The sequence below is a fragment of the Chamaea fasciata genome, unplaced genomic scaffold, assembly GCF_029207755.1.
Source record: "Chamaea fasciata isolate MVZ Bird 193981 ecotype frontalis unplaced genomic scaffold, bChaFas1.0.hap1 SCAF_6, whole genome shotgun sequence".
NCBI classification, from domain to species: Eukaryota; Metazoa; Chordata; class Aves; order Passeriformes; family Sylviidae; genus Chamaea; species Chamaea fasciata.
Window position 1 is genome coordinate 29543475 of NW_027094091.1, and position 23203 is coordinate 29566677.

At 39.1% G+C, this 23203-nt stretch overlaps 1 protein-coding gene across 7 annotated transcripts in view; it reads right to left on the minus strand.

Moving 5' to 3' along the window:
- Window positions 1–23203, minus strand: part of MTUS1 (microtubule associated scaffold protein 1) — a 117278-nt gene that overhangs the window by 25050 nt on the left and 69025 nt on the right. For 6 of the 7 annotated variants that reach the window (XM_066185833.1, XM_066185834.1, XM_066185831.1 and 3 more), the window contains one exon: window positions 2892–3109. In XM_066185833.1, coding sequence (XP_066041930.1) covers window positions 2892–3109 — 218 coding nt within the window. Of the gene's footprint in view, window positions 1–2891; window positions 3110–6686; window positions 7258–23203 lie in introns of those variants that run through there. The other variant, XM_066185835.1, reaches the window with a different exon arrangement.

A 23203-nucleotide genomic window follows, 5' to 3' on the forward strand; every position in this document is an offset into this window, starting at 1 on the left:
TTGGCAAAGATAGGTAAACATAGGCACCCACCCCCCCCCTCAGAGAAACACCGACAGATCAAATGGGAAGATTTTATCAGAAGCAGCTGTTACTATTGACAGCTCCAAGGTAACTCTTGCAACAAACAGGTTTGAGCTCAGAGTTTTTTGAGAGATTCCTGTCAGCTAGAAACAGTACAGCAGCATTGCTCAATCCCATTTAACCCTTTTGCAGCAGCCTCTCAACCTCACTCCAGATGGGCTAGCTGCAGTTTTGACAGAAGTCATTGCCAGCAAGTCCTGATTCTGTTTGCAGCTATATTCCACTTCAAATGAGCTCATAAGAAACAACTTTACTCTTTTGTGCAGAAATACATTGGGAACTCTTGGGGAAAAAAAAGTAAAAAAAAAATGACAGTAAAACCAAACAAATCTAACAGACAAATCATATCCCAGTCACTTCAGCTTTGGAGTGAAAGCAGCAGAGGCTGCAGCAGATTTTGCCAAGAGGCTCAGGCTGGGCTGCCCAGCCTTGAAGTGACCTGAGCACTCACTCCAGTACTTTACTCCATTTGGCCAGGCAACCTGTCCTTCACCCCACCTCACACCAGCTCTGACCAAATATTAGGACAATCCACGCCACCACCTGGCAAAGAAATGCTCTTTGGTTGGTTTAGCTTCCTGGTAGTGGCAGGCTGAATCAGCTTTCTGTAGGGACACAGCAGCACCAGAGGAGTCCAGAGCAAGCTGTTTCTTAGGCTGTATCATGTCACTCCACACTTGCTCTAATGGGAAGAATGGATGCACAGCTTTGTTCCTCATGTAATCAGCTAAGCATAACTTTTGTTGGGGGTTCTTTTTTGATTTTTGTTTGTTTGTTTCTTTGTTTCGGGTTTTTTTGTTGTTGTTTTTTTTTTTTTTTAAGACTGAGAAGCTGAAGCTACTGTCAGTTGGCTCTGCAGTAGTTAACCTATGAGACTCTACCTCAGGAGTAAAGCCTAACTTAAAGTTTCTCCCTGAGTCTATCCAGTTTGAAAACTACATCAAAGGGGTTTCCAAGGGATACTTCAGACAAATAACTGTATGGGCAGCTAACACTGTTAGCTATACCAAACTCCACCCCTCACCCTTAAGGAAAAAATCCAAACAAACAAACAAAACTAAAATGACTCTTCACAGTGTTCCCTATAACAGTGAAATCCTTCAGGATGTTTCCCACAGCTAACTAACAGATTTTAAGTGTTCCTTATAGCACCATGGCAGAAGAGTCCTTCTCATCCCTACAGTACTTCCAGAAGAGTAAGGCAATGAGTCTTCAGTAAGTATTGCCTTATCCCAGGGAAGGTGAGAGCAACCTCAAAATCAATAAAAGGTATGAAAATACATCAATGTGTCATATCTAGCTCAATTTCAAGTGCTCAAACTTAATTGTCCAAGATAACTGATTTTATATCATTTGCAGAGGTATTTTTTTTTCCTTTCCATCTGCAAAAGACTAACAAAGAGGAGTAAGGAGCAAAATCACTAGTTTCTTCCATGCAGTTCTCTCTTCCCTCCTTCAGAATCACATTTTCCTTAATTAAACCCCTGATTATTCTTAAAAAACCCTCATATTTAGGCTAGAGCAACCTGTAAAATAGCCTAGAAGAAGGAAATTAGTATGATGGGCTGCTTCTTACTAAACATGACATTCATAAAGTATTTGCAAGTTTTAAAATGTTGCAACAAAAATATTTGAGAGAAGAAACTAGGCCAAGACATTTAATTGTAAGAGTTACTGAAAAAACCAGTGTGCTTATTCTACAGTAACTAGAAGATTGTGCAGAAGTGTAGCAGTGAGAATTAAAATTTCACAATTTTGTGTTAGATGACAGACATCGAAAAATTCTGTATCAAATTGCTTTGAAGATCTCAAACTAGTTCCTTAGGCAGAGAAAGGTGTTTCAACCAAGAGTTAAAAAAAAAAACCCAACCAAACCAATCACAGAAAACTGGCTAAGAGCCACTGCTCTTAGAGTTGAACCAGATTAGGAGATAAATGCAGTATTTTTAGATTAAATGAAAGCAAGCAGATATTATCCCATGAGAATATTAGATCTGCCAGAATACTAAGAAAATTTAGTGCTTTTTGTATACAAGACTGTAAAATCACCATGTGGCAGAACACTTGAAATGAAATTGATACCAATCTTAGAACATGAGTTATAACTGCAAGAGAAATGGCTATTAAAGCCTGCATCAGCTGTGCAGAATAAACTCATAACTTCCTCGACTTCACATTTTTCTTTTCTCAAAAGTTTCCAAAGCAGACCAACAGTTTCCACTGTAGTATCAAACTGATTAAGTCATTACATATTTCAAACAGGTAAGAAAAATTAAGGTTAAGCCACATCAGATTCATTCCACTCTGTAATTCCAGATGCATTTCTATATTTTTACTAATAATTTTAAGACACCATCAACAATGCAGGATTCAATAAATAAAACTGTATTAAGTCAGACTTTATTCTGAGTAGCTCAAAAACAAATCCACCCATTAAATACTCTTCCATCCAATGTCAGATAACAAAGCAAGGCCATGTAGATTATCTGTTGAAACTAGTCTTTCCTACAAGGGCAGAACTTGAAGTATACACTTGGAAAGCTACTCAGCCCTGAAGGACTCTCTGACTACAAACATTTAAAAACTCTTTAAAAGAGCATGTGAAGCATGCAGAGGTCACAAAGCCCAGTGTCATGGGCTTGATTTTTTTTCTAGCCAACTGATGCTAGAAGTATAATCTCCACAGGAGAACAGAAACCACTGGAATGGAAACACAAAATTAAGTATCAGTATATTAATATTTTCTGAAGCCATTGCTGAGAAGTGTTCAAACAACTAAAGCCAAAATTGATAAGCTGTGAGTTTTTACCTCAGACTGCAGGTGCTGGATGACAACTGTTAATGCTTCAAACTTCTGGTTACTGACTGTCAGGAATTTTTTCAGCTGCAGGATGATTCCACTTTGGGTCTCACATTTTGTTTTGTACTGTGTCAACTCAGCTGCTTTTGTGCCAGGTGAACGTGCATCTGTGGAGGCTTGAGTCCGTACGCATGAGCTCTTGGGACTCCGCTGCTTGCCCTTGTCAACTAAGACAACAATAACAACAACTAATTAATATGCATTTCATGCTGACATCTCACCAAAATGTAAAGGACAGGTGCAAAAGAAAGTAGTTATAAATTCCTACAAACACTTGCTGAAATACTAACTAGGAGAAAGGGTTATTTCAGTAGCATTGCAGAGAAGGCACTATCAATCTGTAAATTCCTAACACCACAACCTTAGAAACAGTGTTTTGCACTTTATCCTCACCTTCACGTATTCTGTGGCATACCCGTCAGCATACTTTTCACACTGGGCTTTGAGAAAATACTTTTCTAACATGCAAGACCTCTGTCATCCTATCTATTCAGTAACTTATTTCTAACATAAGAGTTGTCCACTTTTCTGTGCAACATGGATTTCGTATTTCTTGCACTCTAAAGTATTGCTGAATACAAAACCATTTTCTTTACAATTCCTTGGTTATTTTTCATCCTTTTAAAATTTCAATTGTAAAAACTCCCTTCCCTGCAGCAGAGGCTTGAGCTTTATTAACTAGAGGTCTTGCAGCATTTCTTAGTGCTAGCAATTTCCAGTCACAAGGATAAGACTTTAAAAAAGCCCTAAAATGTATTATATTTCAATATATATTCACAGTCCTGAAATCACACTATTGACTAAATATTCTCAGCTTTCTGGCAACCTCAATGCTTTCACAGTACACAATCATCTCATGTCAGAGGAAACCAGATAACATAAATCAACACTTGACTTGCAAACACTGTATTTTCAGGTTTCTCTGCTGCCTTCAAACTGGAAAGAGAGTACAGTACTGCTGGGCAGATAGGGCCAGTCTTCCCCCCTTGATCACAAAGGGAATGAGCAAACAATTTTGCAATAAAAGGCTGATGCAATAGATAAATATCCCTTGGCAATTCAATGAAGACATCTAAGCAGATTACTTTGTACAGTTTCAACTTAACAAGATTTCTTCACGATAGAGTGAAAAAACCTGAGAGGTGAGATCTGGAGAAAAGAAAGATAGGAACAATGCATCTTGAAGGTCTCTTCCAACCTAGTGATTCTGTGAAAACAGGGGACAAACTAACCAACAAGACTCAATCCTTTCTGAATCCCAAGCACCTGGTTTGAAGGTTGCCAAATGACCTTAGAATCATCCCAGCAGTGTAAGTTTCAATGTCACTGTTTCTCGACTGGAGGCAGTATTAAGAACAAAAGCTTTGATTATCAGTTAATGTTAGTCTGACTGACGTATCAGCTATTGCATTAATACATCAGTCTTCCACAGCCTATATTTGTATTTAAAGTATTTGAAAATAGTTTTCCTGTGCAAAATACTAACATCCTCTGTGCCTTCCTTACTGAGCCTGGTATAAAGTGCCTCCCAAGCCTATTAATTTTCCAGATAAAAACTCTCTGGGCAAGATTCTCTGTTAGTTAGAGAACTGTCAGCATATCATGCTTTATAATGTCCAGATGCCCTTGTATTCATGGAGATTTCCCTACACTTCTGCTCAGAGATGCAGACTGTTAAAAGGGTGTATTTTCAATTAGAAACACACCATTGTGCAGTTTAATATTAGAGCTATTAAAAGGTATATTGACCCAAATCAAAATAGAAATTTGTAGGAAAAAAGGATGGAGCTTGGCTGCCAATTCTAGTTATTTTTACCACCATTTAATTAACATGACCACTTCTTTTCTTGCTGTGAAGATATAACGTCTCTTGAGTAGACATTTTTACACAAATGCCAGTTCACATCTAAGAGCAACCGGGTCAAATTTCCAGCAATCTTATGGACAAAATACTGTGTGTAGGAAACTACTGGTTACCTTCTGAAGCTCCTTCAAAAATCACAAGAGATAATGATCAAGAAGAAAGGGGAAAAAAAGAGCAGGGTCTAGGGAATAAACACGTAGAGTCAGTTCTTCCCTTCCCTACTCGCTTACATACTCCTACTCTCTCATATATTGCACCTCCCTTCCTGAATGCTCCACTTATGACAAATAGAGACCTAGAGCATTATTCTTGATATAAGAGTGTTGGGTAAATTCATTGATACACTGAGTTTTACAACCATTTCTTGGACCCCAACACAGCTGTGTTAAACCTGAACAATTGCAGACAATTTTTACTCTGGGAAAAATTACATCAAACCGTTAGTTACCTAATGAAGAAGTTTAATTTAAATACAGTGATAGAGCAGCCAACCACAAAACACAAAAGGCTCCAAATAGCCATTGTTTCCAGAGTTCAGCCCTTATCACTTTGTCAGTTTCATGCCACTGCTTTTATCCTGCTGCCCAGACCACCAAGTATTTTCCAAGAAGCTCATTCAAGCATCCAACCAAGCCAGCCCTTGACACTATACTAAAAAAAGCAGAACAAAAAACATGCATGAAGTGAAACTCAGTGACATTCCTGTTGGCAATTTTATCATAGACATGTACTATACACAGCCACTTCAAATGCTGAAAAGCATGAACCCTCTGCAGCATGAACTGCCTCTACAGATTAACACCACTGACACTATGGTGTTTATTTATGGCCTGCGTACCTCTGGGCAATGACAGATCGTTTCCAGATTTGTACAGAAGGCATGCTGTGGTGTCAAAACAAAAGCCATGCTTTCATTAAGACAAAAACATCATGAGTCTGATTACTGATACTACCACATCAATGACAGTGTAATTTAAAGACATTGGTATTGGTTAACAGCCCTTCTCACTAGGGCCTGTTCACCTGCCACCTCTGTACAGTCAGACTTGGAATGCAGAACAATTTCTGCCTTTAAATCAGGTTCTGGATTCTTCTCCAGCAGACTCAAAACCACTTTACCCAATGTAGTTGAAAAGCTTGGTTTTGGAAGACTGAAAATCAGATTTTCAGGTACTGCATGTAGTACAGTAACTAGACAGAATCACCACCTAAAGTCCTATCCTTCTTCATACCGGTAAAGAAAAAAAAAAAAAAAAAAAGCAGTGATTTTGCAACGGTTCAGCCTTTTGATCATTGAATCATTCCCATAAGATTTGATCTGGAGATTGCAAAAGGTCCACAAATCCTCTCACTCCCTCTACAGCCATTATGCAGCTGGCACAGCAGTCGACTCCAGTTCACTGGGGAGAGCATATCAAGCTTCTCCATGAAGCAAACTGTTTCTCATGCATAGCTTCTCTAGTTAACAGCCATTCAGAAGCAAGAAGTACACAACTGTCAGTACACAGGGTGTGTTCCACAAAGTTACGTTTAGGTGCTGCGGTTCTGCCCAGTGCTTGACACAGTATTTGTCTGGCTGGCTACCTCAGAGCTTGCATTGTGCTGCTGGTTTCCTCAGCCTCCTCATCTTGTGCATTGTTGCCAGATTACCAGAAAAATCTCTAACACACTTTCTTGGTTTGCAGAACCAAATCAAAGCCTTCCTTTGCATATCATGTACTAGGGCAGTAAGTGTAGTAGTATCTACACTAAATAGGAATTATTTTAAGCAAGAGATTCAATTTCTTAAAAGCATTCAAAATAGACTAAACAAATTTCTTGACAAGCAAAAATAGAAACAACCTCACTTCTCTCCCCACGCTTAGTCACAATTGTCTTACCCCCAAGCACCTTTTCATGTTCCTCATCCAAACTGTTAGCTTCCACAGGTCTTTCAAAACCCATGTGAGTCTGGTGTAAGCATTTTTCAAAGAAAAATCCTTGCTCAGCATTTTCTCTTGTGGGAAGATGCAGGCTGGTAAAAACTTTCTGCCTCTCCTCCATTTTCTGGAAAGCCTTGTCTACACATGTTAAATTGGTGCTCACTTCTTTGATCAGTAAGACCAGATCAGCCTGAGTATTTAATCGAGCTTCCATTTCTTCTCTTACTCGCTGGATTTCCTCAAGCACAGTTCTTATATCCAAGTGACTGGACTTCACCTCTGCTTTGAGATCTTCTTTCACCTGTTGCTGGCTCCTCTGCAATGCTAACACAGTTCTGATTTCCTTCTGAGATGTTTCCACATCATGCTTTAGTGCCTTCTGCCCAGCCTGCATTGCCTCCTGGCTAGCTTTCACTTCTGCCAACAGAGCAGCAATGCACTCCATCCCGATCCCACAGGAGTTGCAGGTCCTCTTCCAGTGTCAAAGCTTCCAAGCAGTCAGGGACATTTGTGAGCCAGCAGCAGATTTCCCCTGATGGGAAGCCAGCTAGCACACAGCCCTTGGTAGGATATCCTACCACAATTTACAGCACCCTGCAGTGAAGGTACTTGGTAAAAGTCTCCTACAAGGTGAGCCAAAGGCACTACATGAAAGACTTCAACAAGCACAGCTGTAGTCAGAGCTCTTTCTCAGGACTCAGCCAGAGCACTAATCAGTTTAATTGGCAGATTATGCCACACCTGAATTTTTTAAAATCTTTTGCTGACATCATTGTACGTGGGACGTCACCCCCAAAGCCACTCCCAACAGTCATTTGATCTGTGCATCAATCAAAATACGCCTGGGCATCACTAACCAGGTTGTTGCAACGCAGCCAAACACTCTGTGAGAACAGAGTGGCCCTTCCTTTACAGCACAAAGGCTCAAAGGAAGCCTGAATCACCTCCAGGAGCTGAAAGCCGAACAATTCAACAGTGTGTAGTTATTTCAACTGTATATTCAACAAGGTGATTATGCACCTGTCCTTCTGCTAATGTGAAATTCAGGTGTACATCTGTGGATGCATTTGATATTGCCTCAGTCTCACTGAGTGCTCTCCCTATTCACTCAGCAAGCAATACCCTTCTGGCAGTCTCTGAAGAACACAGTTCCTGAGGAAACACTCTAATCCACAAACAATAAAAGACTTATCACAGCAATATAGGAAAAAATGACTAATGAGGTATTTTTGCCAGGTTAAGGAGGCCAAGCCTTTTAGCTACCAGGTTTGAGTGTTAACTTTTCTCTGGAAAAGCTATATGGCTTCTTACTTTTAAGCATGAAACTCTTAATAGGTCTAGGCTCCATGTGAAAATAGGTAGATTAATGGCACCAGGCTGTTAGATGTTGTGTTATACAGCAGTTTAATTACCCAGTCACTGGATTCAGTTTGGAAAAAAAATGACCAGTACCATGTAGATCTTGGTCAACAGAAGGTGTCAGTCTCCACTTACAAAGAGGTGAGCAAGCAGTCAGCAGAACAGGACTCAGACCACACAAGCTGGAGCTCAGGAAAACTTACACACCACTCCTTTGGCCCTGTCATGACTCCAGGAAGCTTCCAGAGGCAGTGATGATCCCAGAGCAGAAACCCATGCTATCCACCAAAACCTGCCATAACTCCCATCAGTGTAGTTCTGGGCTGGGAAGCATCACTAGGAATGCCAATAGCCCATGCATGCAAAGATCCAGGATTTTCAAATCACCAGAGTGCTGCCGGCTAAAAGGCTGATCTGGGGACTCCTGCCTTCAGTGAAAATCTGCTACTGATATGCCAGTTCTCCTCCTATACTAATCCAGGCACACTAATGGGACCAGGAAGGTATCAGACATGTACCCTCCACATAGAGCACCTCATGGCTTGCAGATATTCCCCGACTATTTTGCTATCACAGCCCCTGGTGAACACAAAGTGGATGGTGGGGTTTTTTTCCAAGTCTCTTTATCACCAGCCAGAAAGCCAGACATGGACTTTCTGATGGGATTTCTCAACACAGCTACAGACCACAGGTATAGCTTCTTCCCCTTTTGGCTCCTTGCCCCATTCCTAGCTGAATAGCTATCCCGAGAGTTCCTAAGCATTATTATTCACACGGTCACCACTGGAGACTAGTACACAGGTTGCAGAAGCCCAATCTGAAGTCTGAATCCAGGTAACATCTTTGACAAAAGATGCAGGTAGCTGAAGAGAGCCAGGTAAGAGCAGGAGCAATACTTCTGCATCCCTTGGCCATCAGCTGCAGTAATTCAGTTGAGCAGTGTAAGTTTTCATTCCACTCTCCACTGTATTCATGGCGGTTCCTAAAAATCTCACTTAGTGAACCATTTGCAGACACCTTGTCAGACAGCAAAATCCATCTGGTTCTGTTGTGATACAGCTGAAAACCAGGCAAAAGGGAGGATATTCCCAGACTCATGGATGTAACCTCCAAGATCTAAATGTTCCTAGAAACTTTGGGCAGCTAACATGAACCCTGTGTTTATACTAAGATAAATAGCTCAAGTGCCATCCTGCCCAAGTTTCACTTTCTGATGATTTTAGTTCCATAAAGAGTGATTCCATGAAGCAGTGATTTCAGCTGAGTTAACAAAAAACAAAACCAAAAAAACAAAACCAAGCCAAAACACGCCCACCAAAAAAAAAGGTTTTGGGGTAAAAAAAGTCTCCAACTGTTACCCCTAGGTCCCTCTGTTGTTGAACAGGTTCCTGCAGACACTGACTCAGAGAAAAATCCTAACTACATCATCAGTCAGTGCTTGAGGGAAGTCTTTCTCTATAAGCTACATTGAAAACCTGGCTGACAAAGCTCAGGTGACTAAATTAGGTGCTGCAATTGTCATACCTGTCCAACATGACCACATGCAAAAGCTGCAGCCTCTTTTCTACGAGCATTGTGCACCCATCCTAACTGCCAAGTGTTCTCTGCTTATAATGTAATACACTGAAAAAAACGTTCCTGGAAGCTGGTCTCTTGCTCTGTATGAATATATTAATTCTATCCAGAATGCAGTCAATACCAATGTTTTGTATCTTCCTCACCTAAACTAAGGCTGATTGATCATAAGGAATCTTGGCCAATTTGTAAGGATCACCCTCTTGACATAGATTTCAGGCAGATTTCTTTTACTTTTCTCCACTTTGGAAGACATTCTTTAAAACCCTACCTAAAATTAAATTTATAGGTTAGTACTACAAAGCAAATTTTAAGTCCACAGAAGTTGCTACTACTCTGAATTTTACAACCTGTCTCTCAACAGGAATTCTTGATAGCTAATGACAGATGGAGAACATTTTATCAATGCACAAGTTTCTGAACCTAGAGTTCATTGCCTCAGAATTACCCATTTCACCTGCTGTACATCAGCTTCTGCTCCAGCTAAGATGTCTCTATCCTTGATGCATCTCAAGTGTCTTAACATTTTTTCCTGTTTAGGAATAAAACACCTGATTTCATAGACTAACATGAATCAACCACTGTCGAGGATTTCCTCTCGAAAGTACACTAAGGTTTAGAGCAGAACATAAAAGGACTTAATTTACTTAAATAAAATCTGGTCTATTTTGTGCGAGATACGTTTGAGGGTTTTTGGGAGGGTGTCTTTTGTTTTGTTTTTAAAGTATTTCTTTCACATTACAGAAACACAGAAATCTTTTAGACCATTGCCAACCAGCAAACACAAAATGCTCCTATTTCTACAGCTCTAATTATGTCTTCTCCTCATCACAATGTGTAAAAGTTATTTGAGCAACGCAACAGAAAGACTGATCAGCCATTTAATCTCATGGCTGTAATTTTAAAGTTTGCTTTGTGACAAGCTATGGCCATTTGGAGAGGACAATTTAAGAACATCCATGAAAATAAGGAAGCTGCTGGGTTTAATCTGCAGCAGTACATACGTTACATTTGAGAGGACCTGGAAATTCAGCTAGCTGTAAACTACCACCTTAAATTCTTCCAAAACTCCTGCTCTGGGCTAAAATATAACCCAGGGTAGACAAATACACAGGGAAAGCAGTCACAAAACTAAATTAACCATGTCTGCAGAAGGCCTGGCAAGGCTGGACTTGGAGGGAAGTCTTCAAGCCCCCCAGGCCCTCCACAGCTTGGTCAACCGTAATTTTTGCCTGCATCCATCTTGGCAAGTGGTGAACACACACCTTCCTCCTGTGCTTCTCACAGTCCAGGCTGGTGATTGTACAAACGCAGACTGCTGAAGAACTGATGTCTTGTTTCTAAGCTCTGCCTCAGGCCTGTCTGTGTAAGCTGGTACAGACAGTCCCAACTTGCTCTGTACACACTTCAAGCATGCTAGTCAGGAGCCAGTTCTAGTTCACAGCAAACAGACTTCATTTTTCAGAGTTGTACCTGGATAATCTGCTCAACTGAAATGGTTAAGATGCTGTACCTAAGAAGCTTCTTTATCTGTGGTCTTGTCTCTAAGCAAATGGGTGAAGAGAAACAGCACTTCTCGTCTTGCATCTCCCCCTGCATCAACATGATGTGAAGCCCAAGACGAGAACTAAATGCTTCCTAAAGCAGTACAGCAACTCTGCTTTTCCTCTGCTGTAACCTCTTGAGTTTCCCTTCTTTCCTGTCTAATACTAGCCCATGTCCAGGAACACCAGCTTATTTCAGCTATCATCAAATCCTTTTCAAATTTTTCTGAAGAAACCAATCAACCACCACAGAGGCTTTTAAGAAAGGTACAAGAACAAAATTTAACTACAAGCAGGTGAAACCTGACCTAGATGCTTAAACTGACTCAGCAGCAGTAAAACACACAGCAGAAATCTCTCTGCCTTTTTTTTTTTCAGGGGTACAAAGGTTTTTCAGCACACATTTTTTAAATGTTGCACAGCCTGGAGGGGGAGTGCAGAGTCATCACATATTATTCCAGGCATTCAGTTTGAAGTGCTGTTCCTGAAGTCTCTGTCTATTCTCATCCACTGACTTTATTACAGCACTGACTTGTAGCCTCAGTGCAACATTTTAAATCCATCCTTTTTCATTCCCATTTCCAGCCAGAACTGGATATTATCTTTATACACACAATAATGAAAAGGAAAGGGAAATCTCAGAAGTATTTATGTTCTTCTAAAACCTCTCTATGGTTCCCATAACATTTTTTACTTTATGTACTACAGGTGTGTTTTACAGAAACAGTAGTTGGGCTTTGAACATCTACTATACAAAGTGGTTTTGCCTCTACAGTCACAATGTATTTTTTCAATCTTACAGGAACTGTAATATGTAGAACTGAACTGAGCTTTCAAAACTCGGTTAGAACATGGTTCTAATGATATCAAGGTTGTGGGTTCAATCCCTCCAAGGCTATTCACTTGGGAGCTGCATTGAATGACCCTTGTGGGTCCTTTCCACCTCAGAACATTCTGTGGGATGATTCTGTGTGATCTAGCTAGGAAGTATCAAGCACAAATATGATTCATATGTCTAGTACAATGATAAAAATATTAATAAGCCCACCATACATTCAGAGATGACCACAAACAAAACAAACAATTTTGAAATGCAATGTAATTCACAGAAAACAACTCTAACATCCATGAGATAGATGACCATTGCATTAGGGTTATTTTCCAAATAACCAAGGGTGATATTGATGCTTGATTTTTTTTTTTTTTGGTTTGGGGCTCTTTTTGGGTTTTGGGTTTGTTTTTTTTTAACTTGTTCTGAACTAGGACAAAGCCTAATACATGTTACGACAGTTACCTATACAGTGCTACATACCACTGTCTGGGGGAAAAGAAAATGAAGATGGCAGAACTAGTTTATTGTACTAGAAAGCATAGAGCATGGGTGTTTTGAGATGAGAGGGAATGACCATGTCCACATCAATGAAACTATTTCATCCACCTTAAAAGAAACCCACTGTTATCCATGTTTAATGACAAAGATGACAAGAAGATGGAAAGTAATTCCATGAGAATATTACAGTGGACTGATGCTTTGGCCAATGAGGACTGAATTAGATTGAACTACATCTCAACGTATTATCCTCAGTTTAGTGTCTGAACTCTGCTACATCAGTTCATCATATACATTACAGGCAACCCTAAATCTTTGATTTCCCTAACTTTAAAATATACAATATACTGGCAGCTATAATTATTTTACATAAGGGGTTTATGTTTCAGTAAGTTTCTAGTTCAGGTATTTCTCTGATTAGGCAAAGAAACACGTGAAGCAGTTCTACTTTTTCTTATAGTTGCAGCTGTGCCTTGTCATCCATGAAGTACACAACTTCCCAAAAAACCAAGCATGGAATGATGTTGAAGACTGGTGCCCCTCCCTTCTGCTCCTATTTCCTCTGTTCTCTCCCTAACTTCTGTACAAGAAGTTGCTCCTTACCGTCTGGTGCCCTCTACTGCTTCATCACAAGTACAGGATATGGCACATTTCTGCCCTTCGTTCTGCAGCCTCTGACCACAAAATCAGGACCCGGAGTCATTGGGGACAGGTGTCTCATCATGATTAGTTCATACTATTGGCAAACCCTTCCCAGATCCAATGAATTGCCTCCCCAGTAGAAATCCTGATCCCTTTGTTTCTCCATATCCTCCTTGGAAACACACAGAGCGTGTGTGTCATGTTACAGGAAGAAGAAAAAGTGTAGAAAACCCTCACACAAGACCCGAGAACAGAATGATGCCAATAAAGGCCTCTTGCTGTTGGAGCCTTTGCAAAGATCCCAGCCCTCACACATTTACCACGGGTGAAATGGCTGAAACACAGCCATTGTGGAGGAAGGAGGAAGCCATTTAAGCTGCAATGCTTGAAAGCATTCCTTCTTTAATACTGCAGTCCACTCCAGCTTGTTCAACATCAAGAATACAGGGCTGGAAAAAGCCTTCTACATCACTCCTTGTTGAACCATAAAAACCATTTACATCATTCCTTGTTGAAGCAAGGTAAACACTACCTAGACAAAAAAGGCATTTCACCAGACTGCTCAGTTGTTTTAAGTCTTACCACAAAACACCTTGCTGCATTTTTGTCATTGTATGTTTTCTCCCACATGAAACCCAACCTGATTTCACTCAGATGAAATCACTGACTTTAGTTTCTCTTCATGCCACATTTCCCACAGATACTAAAAGGCTAGCTGAGTTTTCTCTTCTGCTCTCACGCACGCAGAGCAGCCTCCTATGTTCTGCAAAGTCAGATGTGAGAACAGCTTAACCGTTTTTCAACTACTTTTTACCTTGGTTCCTTCTAAAAGAGCTGGCAAGCACTAGAAATTATGCTAGGGATAAACATAAAGCAACTGGGAGAGACACTGTTACTTACAAATCCAGGTAAGAGAATTTCACAGATCAATTTTTTTTGCATCATAAATTAAATCTGTATCTACACAGAAAGCTTGGCTTCAACAATCCAAGAAAGGACTAGGAAGAACTCCAAAGAGGACTCTTATAGAATATACAATTAAGATTTTAAGTTTGCAAACTTCTTTCTGCTGATGCATTATAGAGGTCTACTTCGTTGCAGAAAAGGCAAAGAAAACCAACAAACCAATCCACCCAGAACGAATTTGGAATTTTCACTGAATCACTGAACTCTGTCAACTTTGCCTGCTTCTAATTCAACATGGCAATTCTTTCTTCACAAGCAACATATTAGTTACTGGTTAGAACATATATAAGCTCAGACTAATATTAGATTCAAAAACTCGATTTTTTTTTCCTCAGCTATTCAAAGTTCTTCAGAGAAGAGTATATGTAAGGCTTATTAATTTGCAAGGAACCATAATCTTCCCTAGGAAACAACTGTACAAAGAAGAGATCTGAAAAATACATTTTTGATCACAAGACTAGCAACATTAATATGCAACATTTTTTCTTGTGCAGTATCTGCAGCTATCTTGGGTAGAGAGGACAGAATGGCTTTTAGTTTGAACTCAGAAGCTGTTTATCTCATCACACTACTGTGAGCTGATGCTATATGACTCTAACAAATGTCACTGACTTAACTATGGCACTGAAATCCTGCCTAAAGGAAATTATGGAAGGAAAATAGGGCAGACAGTAGGAATTTAAAGAGCCTCCAGAGCCTTGCCTGCATTACAGCCTTTGTGCCAGAAGTGTTTCTGAAGCTGAAACACATCTTCCTGTGTTTATGAAATCATTTAAAAGCCATTTAAAAGCAAATTCAGACTATAATCAAATTCACTGATAATATTCTTTAAAAAGTAAGGTGACAGCACTTCTAAGCATGTAGGAAGCACTAAAATCAGGGCTAAGTTATCCAATATAATCATATTTTATCTACCAAAAGATCACTAAGAAGTTCAATTCTAACATTTTCCTCATAAAATTGTTGGCCACAGTTTGCAATATCAAATGACAAAATTAATAGTTAGCATCCAAATTCTCTTTTTTGGTACATGCAAATTCACTTTGTAAGAGAAGTCACAAATTTCTGAGTATAGAGTATAAACCAATTCAGAGACAAATCTAGTACATGATTTTTTTTTTTTTTCCCATGGATTTAAAAAAATATTCAGTGACGGTATAGGCATGACTAAGCTTACAGGCTGGAAACTAAGAAAAATAAAGTTTACAGTAACTGATCAACTTCCCAAATCCCTTCAAGAATCAGTCCTAGCACTCTTAGGGGCTATGCAGAAAACACTGATGCACTGGTTTCAACATTGTTGACTATGGTATCATTCAATGACTTTGCTCCAACCATTACCTGGATTGATTTTAATCACAGCCCAAAACGGCAACCCAGCAGGCTGCTCCTCCCCAGCTGCACTAACTTCATTTGATGAGTTCAGGATCAGTCCCAGATTTGGTGTTTTCCCATGACTAAAAAATAACCAAGCAATTACTTTACAAAGAGTGTTTATCTGTACTGTCATTTCCACACAACAGGGCGGAGACATACCGTTACCCTCTTGGCAGATGATTACCTTGGCATGACAAGATCACATAAGGGAAGTTGCAATAAACTTTTCTAAGTAAAGGATTATCTATTTCTACATTGTTTCACAGCTCAGTTAAGACTCTGAGTTACTCTAGATCAGTACTGATTTTCTAAAGCACTAAAAATGTTTTTTGCACATAATCACCCCCACTGGGCTGGTTCACACAAGTGAAAGTCATTTTTCTAATTTAAAGTTTAAGCACTTGTGCTTTTCATCCTTTTGATTACACATATCAGCACAATTAACATTAAGTCCCTGAAGAATGAAAGAAAATTTAAGCTATCAAAATTAAACTCACAACTTTAGGAAAAGGAGACATCAGAATAGCATGTTTTAAGGAATACCAATGTAGATGAAAATGTGTCTAAAACTGAACTTAAACGGTACTTTAAAGCTATCCTAGCAGTGAAAAACCACTTGCTGGTCAACAGAATAGAACAGCATCTTAATAGAAGCACTTTGGTTGCTGCTGGTTAAAATCATCCATGTGAATTCAATCTTCCATGCTTCACTGCAAGTTCAAGACAGAAAAAATCGCATCTCAAGAGCCTCATACCAGATCTAAGTGCTGCTGGAACTCCACATTTTCAAAAGACACACAAAATGCGCTTATATAGCTTGGCAGTCACCACATCAAGGGCCTATTTGTGTCTTTCCTGTCATGTTAAACAGTTTTCCTGCTATTTAACAGCAGAGATATCTCCCCAGAGACGTGCTTAGGACATTGCACACCATTGTTTCAGGAACGGCCTAACTGCAACATATCGGAGCCTATCTGATAACATCTTGTCAAGCTGAAAACAAAATAGAGAACAGGGTAGCATTCAGCACTTTCATTAGCTAAAAATATGTCTCCGCCCTTTAAGAGGCATAAAATCCTGCTGCTGCTTGCTGAGCAGTTAAGGGACTTCTCTTTCTAGCCACTCTTGACCAAGCTGCACAACTGAAAACCATTTTGGCAAATGCTGCCTGACAGCTACCAGTGCTCCCCTTTGAGGAGGGACTGCTTGTCATGCCTGCTGTGGAGAAGGTTTAAAACATTCAGCACATCATTCCTTGCACTTCAGGTTCCCCTGAGTCTCTTCTGTTCAAGTTAGCAAACTAAAAAGATGGCAGATAGATTTTTGCTTAACTGGGTGGTGGGCTGGGAGGAAGGAAGGGAAAGACAACAGAAATCATCTTGAGGAGCTGATACCTCAGGTATATACCAGTTGTGTATATCCTGATATCAGGGTATATCCCAGTTGTGTTCACTAGGATATACCCATAACTTACCACAAGGACCAAAACCTGTATGTGAGGTTAATCCTCAAGAAAAATCTCCAAATACGAGCACCTTTAATTGTGCCACTAACAAAGGCAGGAAGAAAAATATTCACTGCACATTACACACACATCTTGCTTTCCCTGACCTTAAATCCAAATCCTCCTGAAATAAAGAAGAGATCCCTCCCGAAATAAAGAAATACAGGTTTAATAGGGTTATGCTACTCGTTTCATATCAGGACCTTTTATCTTTCTAATTGGCAAAGTTTTTTAACTTGATAAGTGAGTTAAGCAGGCGGCAGATTGTATGGTAATATTTGGGGAAATAAGCAAGTCATTTTATATTTGTCACACAACATAGCCACGTTTATGGCTAAGAAAAGCAAATTTTTTCTAATCTTCTGTTGTATTTGGAGTAGAATAAATTGCAACTAGCTTTATAAGAATGTTCACTTATTCTTCTGCAGAAAACATTTCCAATAATCCTATTTTATGACTTAAAATACCTGAAAAGGCTTAGCACAAAGTCTATTCTTGTAATAAATACAAACATAACATTTTTAGTAATTTAGATGCTTCTGATGCAAGCAGTATCTGAGAGTCTAAAATTATTAGTATGGAAGTTAAGCAATTAATGAGTACTACTTTTAATACTGTGACGTTTCTACTGAAGGACTGCTAGTTCTCTTTGAGAAAAGGATGAGCTTTCTTTAAAAGAATTTCACCACAGATGTCCCCAGCTGCCCTATTTCCTGCCTAACTAGAAGTATTTCCATAACATCACATATAAACTGTTTGCACAAGGATCCTGAGGAGGATCTTTTACTTGCTATAAGTGTTCAAGCAGCACACTATCATGACAAGAAGGAGCAAATATAAATATAACCAGAAGTTGAATACAGGACCCCAGGTTATTTAATGCCCTTGCTACAATTACTACTCATCAGTAAAGACCATACCAATGAAAGCTTTGTAAATAGCAACTGTAAAGCAACATCATGTCTCGATACAACTCAGGTTATTCAAGGTGAGTTATTTCCACATTTGAGTATCTGGGCAGCTAAATTAAATGGGATGTTGGATTTTTTACGCTATTTAAAGATGCAAGTTACACTGCAATACATTCATTTTTCAGCAGATCAAATGCTATTTTGTCGTCCTTCCAGGAGACAGAACAGAAACAATACCCTGTTTCTGTTAGAAACAGAACTCTAAAAATACATAGTTAGATAGGTGCTGGTGATAGTGCTAACTTTTTTAGTTGTTAACAGTAACAACTTTAAACTTGTTACTGTTTAACTGTAACAACACTATTCCGGCTAGACAGCTTGACCAGTGCAGCCTTCACAAAATTTTTTTCTAGACGACAAGCCAGGAGAGATAGGGTCTGCTTGCAAACAATTTTCCAAATAAGTAAGGTTTAGGCATGATCTTGGGTGAAACATTCAAGAGCTGTTTGGAACACCACAACTTCCCTGAAGACATCAAATCCATCACCTTTGGACCCAGGTTATTCCTAAGCATTGCAATACTGAGAGATCACAATTTTTTAAAATAATAAAACCAGTAGAAATGCTGCTTCTCTACGTGACACTAAATTAATAGCGAATCCCTATAAACAGAAATTGCCACTTCTTGCCATTCATGGCAGTGAGAGTGGTTAACTGTGGTCCCAAGCTACACACTACCTTACGTAAAATGAAATTAACTAGGAATGGAAGAAACTCTATTTTCCTTCACACACCAGAGTTTTCTGTGCCAGCAAAGAAAGAAGGGTAACACAAGACAGTGAGGCAATTGGCTGAAAATACTCAAAATGTTGCATTCCACCACTGAAATTTCATGGTATATTCCTTTAAAAAAAAGAAAAATCTATTGCTGGATGTTTTAGAAGGTTCAGATTAGAAGGGCTGGATAAGTAGTAAAACTTCATTTGTCTGAATGCTGCAAGCCATTTCTACTATGGTAACAGATTAATTTGCACAAACTGGAAGAGGCAGGTTTTGGAAGTATAAAGCCTCGTTTTACCACACTGGAAATCCCCTGAAGTAATTCAAAAGCTATTCAAGTTTTTAAGTGTAAGTGTAACTGCCTGTCATTTTCAAACCCCAACCTACTTCACAGCAATAGGACTTGCAGCCAGACCCTTTTCACCTACTAGATATGTCAAGTGGGAAAAAAAACACACTTAGAATATGCAGTGGTATGAGAAGAGATTATTTGTTATGTCTTTTACATTTACTCTCCAATTAACTTTTCTTCTATGAGGTTGAACTTGAAGCAACAATTCTATTTATCTCATATTGACAAATACTTGGGGCATCCTTCACATATAATTAATCCCTTTAAGTGAAGGAATAACAAAATCCAACATCACCTGCTACAGTGGAGTAGAATGCAAGTTGCTATGCATCTGCTTTTCAGCAGCATACCAGTTGCTCTTTCTCCAGATATTTTGGGACAAACCTCCCTATTTCAACTCATTTTCATACTTTATTAAATACATGCACAGGTTAAGCGTTAACATCACATAAAAGCTACTCTGTTTTGACTCTGGCATGTTTTTTGTTGGGTTGGGGGGTTTCTTTTGTTGTTTGTGGGGGGGTTGAGTGGATTTGGCAGACCATTTCTGCTACCAAGGCTTCCTTTGAAATTACTAGCGCTATCTTCATTTTACAGCTACTGTAAATACATCCATTGGATGAGACTTGTGTAGAGTACAAACTGTACTTACAAACACAGAAACACAGAGCCATGACATGTGAAAATTAGAATCTTCATTTAGTTACCATGTACATGCCCTACTGAAGCTATGACCTATTAAGACTAAAATCAGGCACATCAGGCAGGTCATTTAGTACCCAGTCTTGAATAGATTAAGTCAGGAGCAGAATCTCATTGACTTAAACAGGAACATGATTAAATTCAAAATCCCACATGACAAATGATTTCCAGCTATTCAACTTCTTTTGCTCAGAACAGATAAGCTGGCTTTACTTCTGAACTACTTTTTTCCTTGGTGGGTGACACAAATATTTAACATACTTGTCCTGTATAAAATTTCTCCAGCACATTCTAGATTTAAAATACTTAATAGGATTCAGTGTGTTAGGTATCTTTCTGTGGTGCTGTATTAAACTGTAGTGTCAGATATTTAACCAGTATTTCACTTATTCTTCAGGGGATGGAAAAAAAGCGATATGAACACTAAGCAACCCATGACATCTCACGCTTTCAGAATCCTTTTTTAAGAGCCCTGCTTTGCAAGACAGAGAAGAAATTTCATAGTTCCCAATGTGATCAAAGAACAACTTCGGGAAGAAGTCATTGAAAAAGGATGTCAGGTGCTCAAATAAACACATCTACGATGTTTGTTTGTTATTAGCAAGGAAGTTTTAAAAACTGGTATTGCTGAAAAGACATGTTTAATAAGTGTCACCAGCAAGACAAGAGCACCAAGTACTGTTTGCTTAAGGGAAAGAAAGAAAGAGGAAAAGCAGCAAGGATGGCTGGATGAAAACATTTTAACAGTACACAAACCTTGACAAATTCTCAACAAAAAGCACAAGAGCTTTGACTTGCACTTGCAAAGCTAGTTTCTTGTCTGGACTTTTATCTTTATATAAGAGAAAGCATAAGCAACTCAAAACTACTATTTTGAATCATTAATAAGAGAATGTCTTTCTCTCACAGTCTATACAGAACTGATGATCTACACAGAGATGATGATTTACTCTGTCACACCACTGAAGCATGAAGAATGCAAGAGCACTTTAGTCACTCTGGTAAAAATCCTAAATGGTTCAATAAAGGAAGTAAATACAATATTTCATCACTGGAAGGCAGTGGTTCCCACTCTCCTCTGCCATGTTTATGCAATTCTGAAGTGTTTAGATTTTGCACTTGCTACATATAAGTTTTATAAGTCACAGCATGGGAAAATAAATTATTTTCTGAAGGTTTCAGAAGTTTGTTTTGCTGAAGAGGGCATTCATTACATACAGCGAACAATGCAGGTGTAGTGTACTTCCAGTTGCTGAGGAAAATTACACTTCGGTGTCTGCCTGCAGTTAAGGAGAGAGAAGAAACTTCTGGATATCTTGACCTTGAAGCAGTGTAGAGCACAGTCATGGAAGTTAGACGGAAGGCAACAAGCTGAAAGACCTTAAAAAACACTTTAAATATTACAGTAAATCTCACCTGGATTTAGGGGAAAAACATCTGATTTTATTTGGCTTCCTCTGAACAGACTGCATGATTATACTGTAACATATCTGAATTACTCTAGGTCCTTTGACATCTCCACATGGATGACAAGGCAAGTAGTGCAGACATCCAGCCCAAGGATCCATTTAACACTAAGTGCAATGACTAACCTACAACAACGTAACACCTGTGTAAACAACTGTGTGTCTCCCCATGCTCCATGTGAAGAAACTGTATCAGGTGGCTGCAAACTACCCTTGAGTCAGACTGAAAACCCAAGAACAAGTTCCATCGTCTTTCTCCCAACAGTGCTTACATTCTAACTTCACCAAATTACTGCACCGCAATTGTCAGGCACAATATGACAACAGAAGAATCCAACCTGACCTGTGCTCAGAATTACTTTAAAATTCTAAATTTCAACAATCCCTGTAAGTATCTCAAGGATGGTCAACAGTCATAAAGGCAGTCAATCTATGCTATGATCAAAGGGAGCAAAGAATGAAATACATGACAATGCTGATTAGAAGTGCAATCAAAACTGGAACTCAGTATGGTTTATATAACACTCATACATACTCATATTCCTAGATGGACCCTGAAATTCCTTCTGGCAGTTACCCCTTCCCTTATTTATTGACACACTCTCTACTGCTTATTGTGCCTATTGCTCATGAGACCTTGGAAAGAAGCCATGTCATTTTAATCAAATTAAACCACTACAAGAAAATACAGTCATATTGGTGCTGCAAAACTAAATATGGCTCCTCCTGGCATTTAACAACAACAACAACAGAAAATAACATTTTACGCTTTTGACATACACAGTCATTGCCTCATGTACTGCTGCTGAGTTTTATGAACCTGAAAAAATCACTAACAAGCTTCGATGCATTCCGCTGTTTCAAAAACTGCAGTATTATCTATACATACTTGCATTCTCCACTACAGACTATGACCTGGTTTTCATATGCCCTACTTTTTTGGTATACTCAGCTCTAGCTAACCACTGGTCAGCTTTCTGCTAACATACTGACTTCCTACAATATACAAAGACAGCAAAGCAGAAGGGGGAAAGCAGGCAAAAACCTCTCTAAGCTTCGGTCCTGTACTATTAGTCTGTACATACAGTACATATACTGTATATAGAGAAAACACAGAGAAGGTCTATTCAGCACTTCTTATTCAAGGAAGTGCTGCTTAACTAGAACACAGGACTTGCAATCTATTTTACATGCTGTATTTCACAGAGATCTTCAGGTAGGTTTTGCTTTCACATCCACTCAAATGAAATGAAACCAAAAACTGATTCTTATCATTGCAAAATTCTGTTGATACATGCACTGACATTTAGTTTTCAAAATTACACAAATTTCAGTAGCACTTAATGTTTGGAAGTCTGAACATTATCTCCCCTCACCTTCTCCTTCAGGATTTTTGGTCCTGGATTATGTGTTATGTAGAAATTTCACATTATTTATATAGTTATATGCACAAAGACACCCTTTACATAAGAATTTTTGGCATCAAGGTATTTAAATCCTAGTTTAAAGCCAACACAAGCAACCTGCAAACAGAAGCCTTTATTGTACAGTTGGACAGTTGGCCTGTATTATGCTCATAAATGCATTTATCGTCCCAGAAGAATTTTGGAAGCTGGATTTACTTTGGTAAGAATAAGAAATGACAAGGCAAATGGTTAAAGTTGCCATGTGAAAGGACAGGACAGTAAAGAAGGCTGACTGGCAGCACTCAACTCCAAGAAAATAAAAGTAGAAAGGGTGGTATTCAAATGAGAGAGGAAATTCTTGAGTGAAGAGTTTCTGCAAAACTAGCTTATGTATCTGCTTGCTCCCCTCTAAGTAAAATGCAAGAGATAACTGTAAACAGTGCAGTGGAGAAAAATACTTATGCAAGATGCTCTCGGTATCTCTAGATGTCACAGCTCAGTTCAAACAAAAAAAACAACTTCCACCCCTCACCCCCAAAATGACACATTTATGTCCTGGAA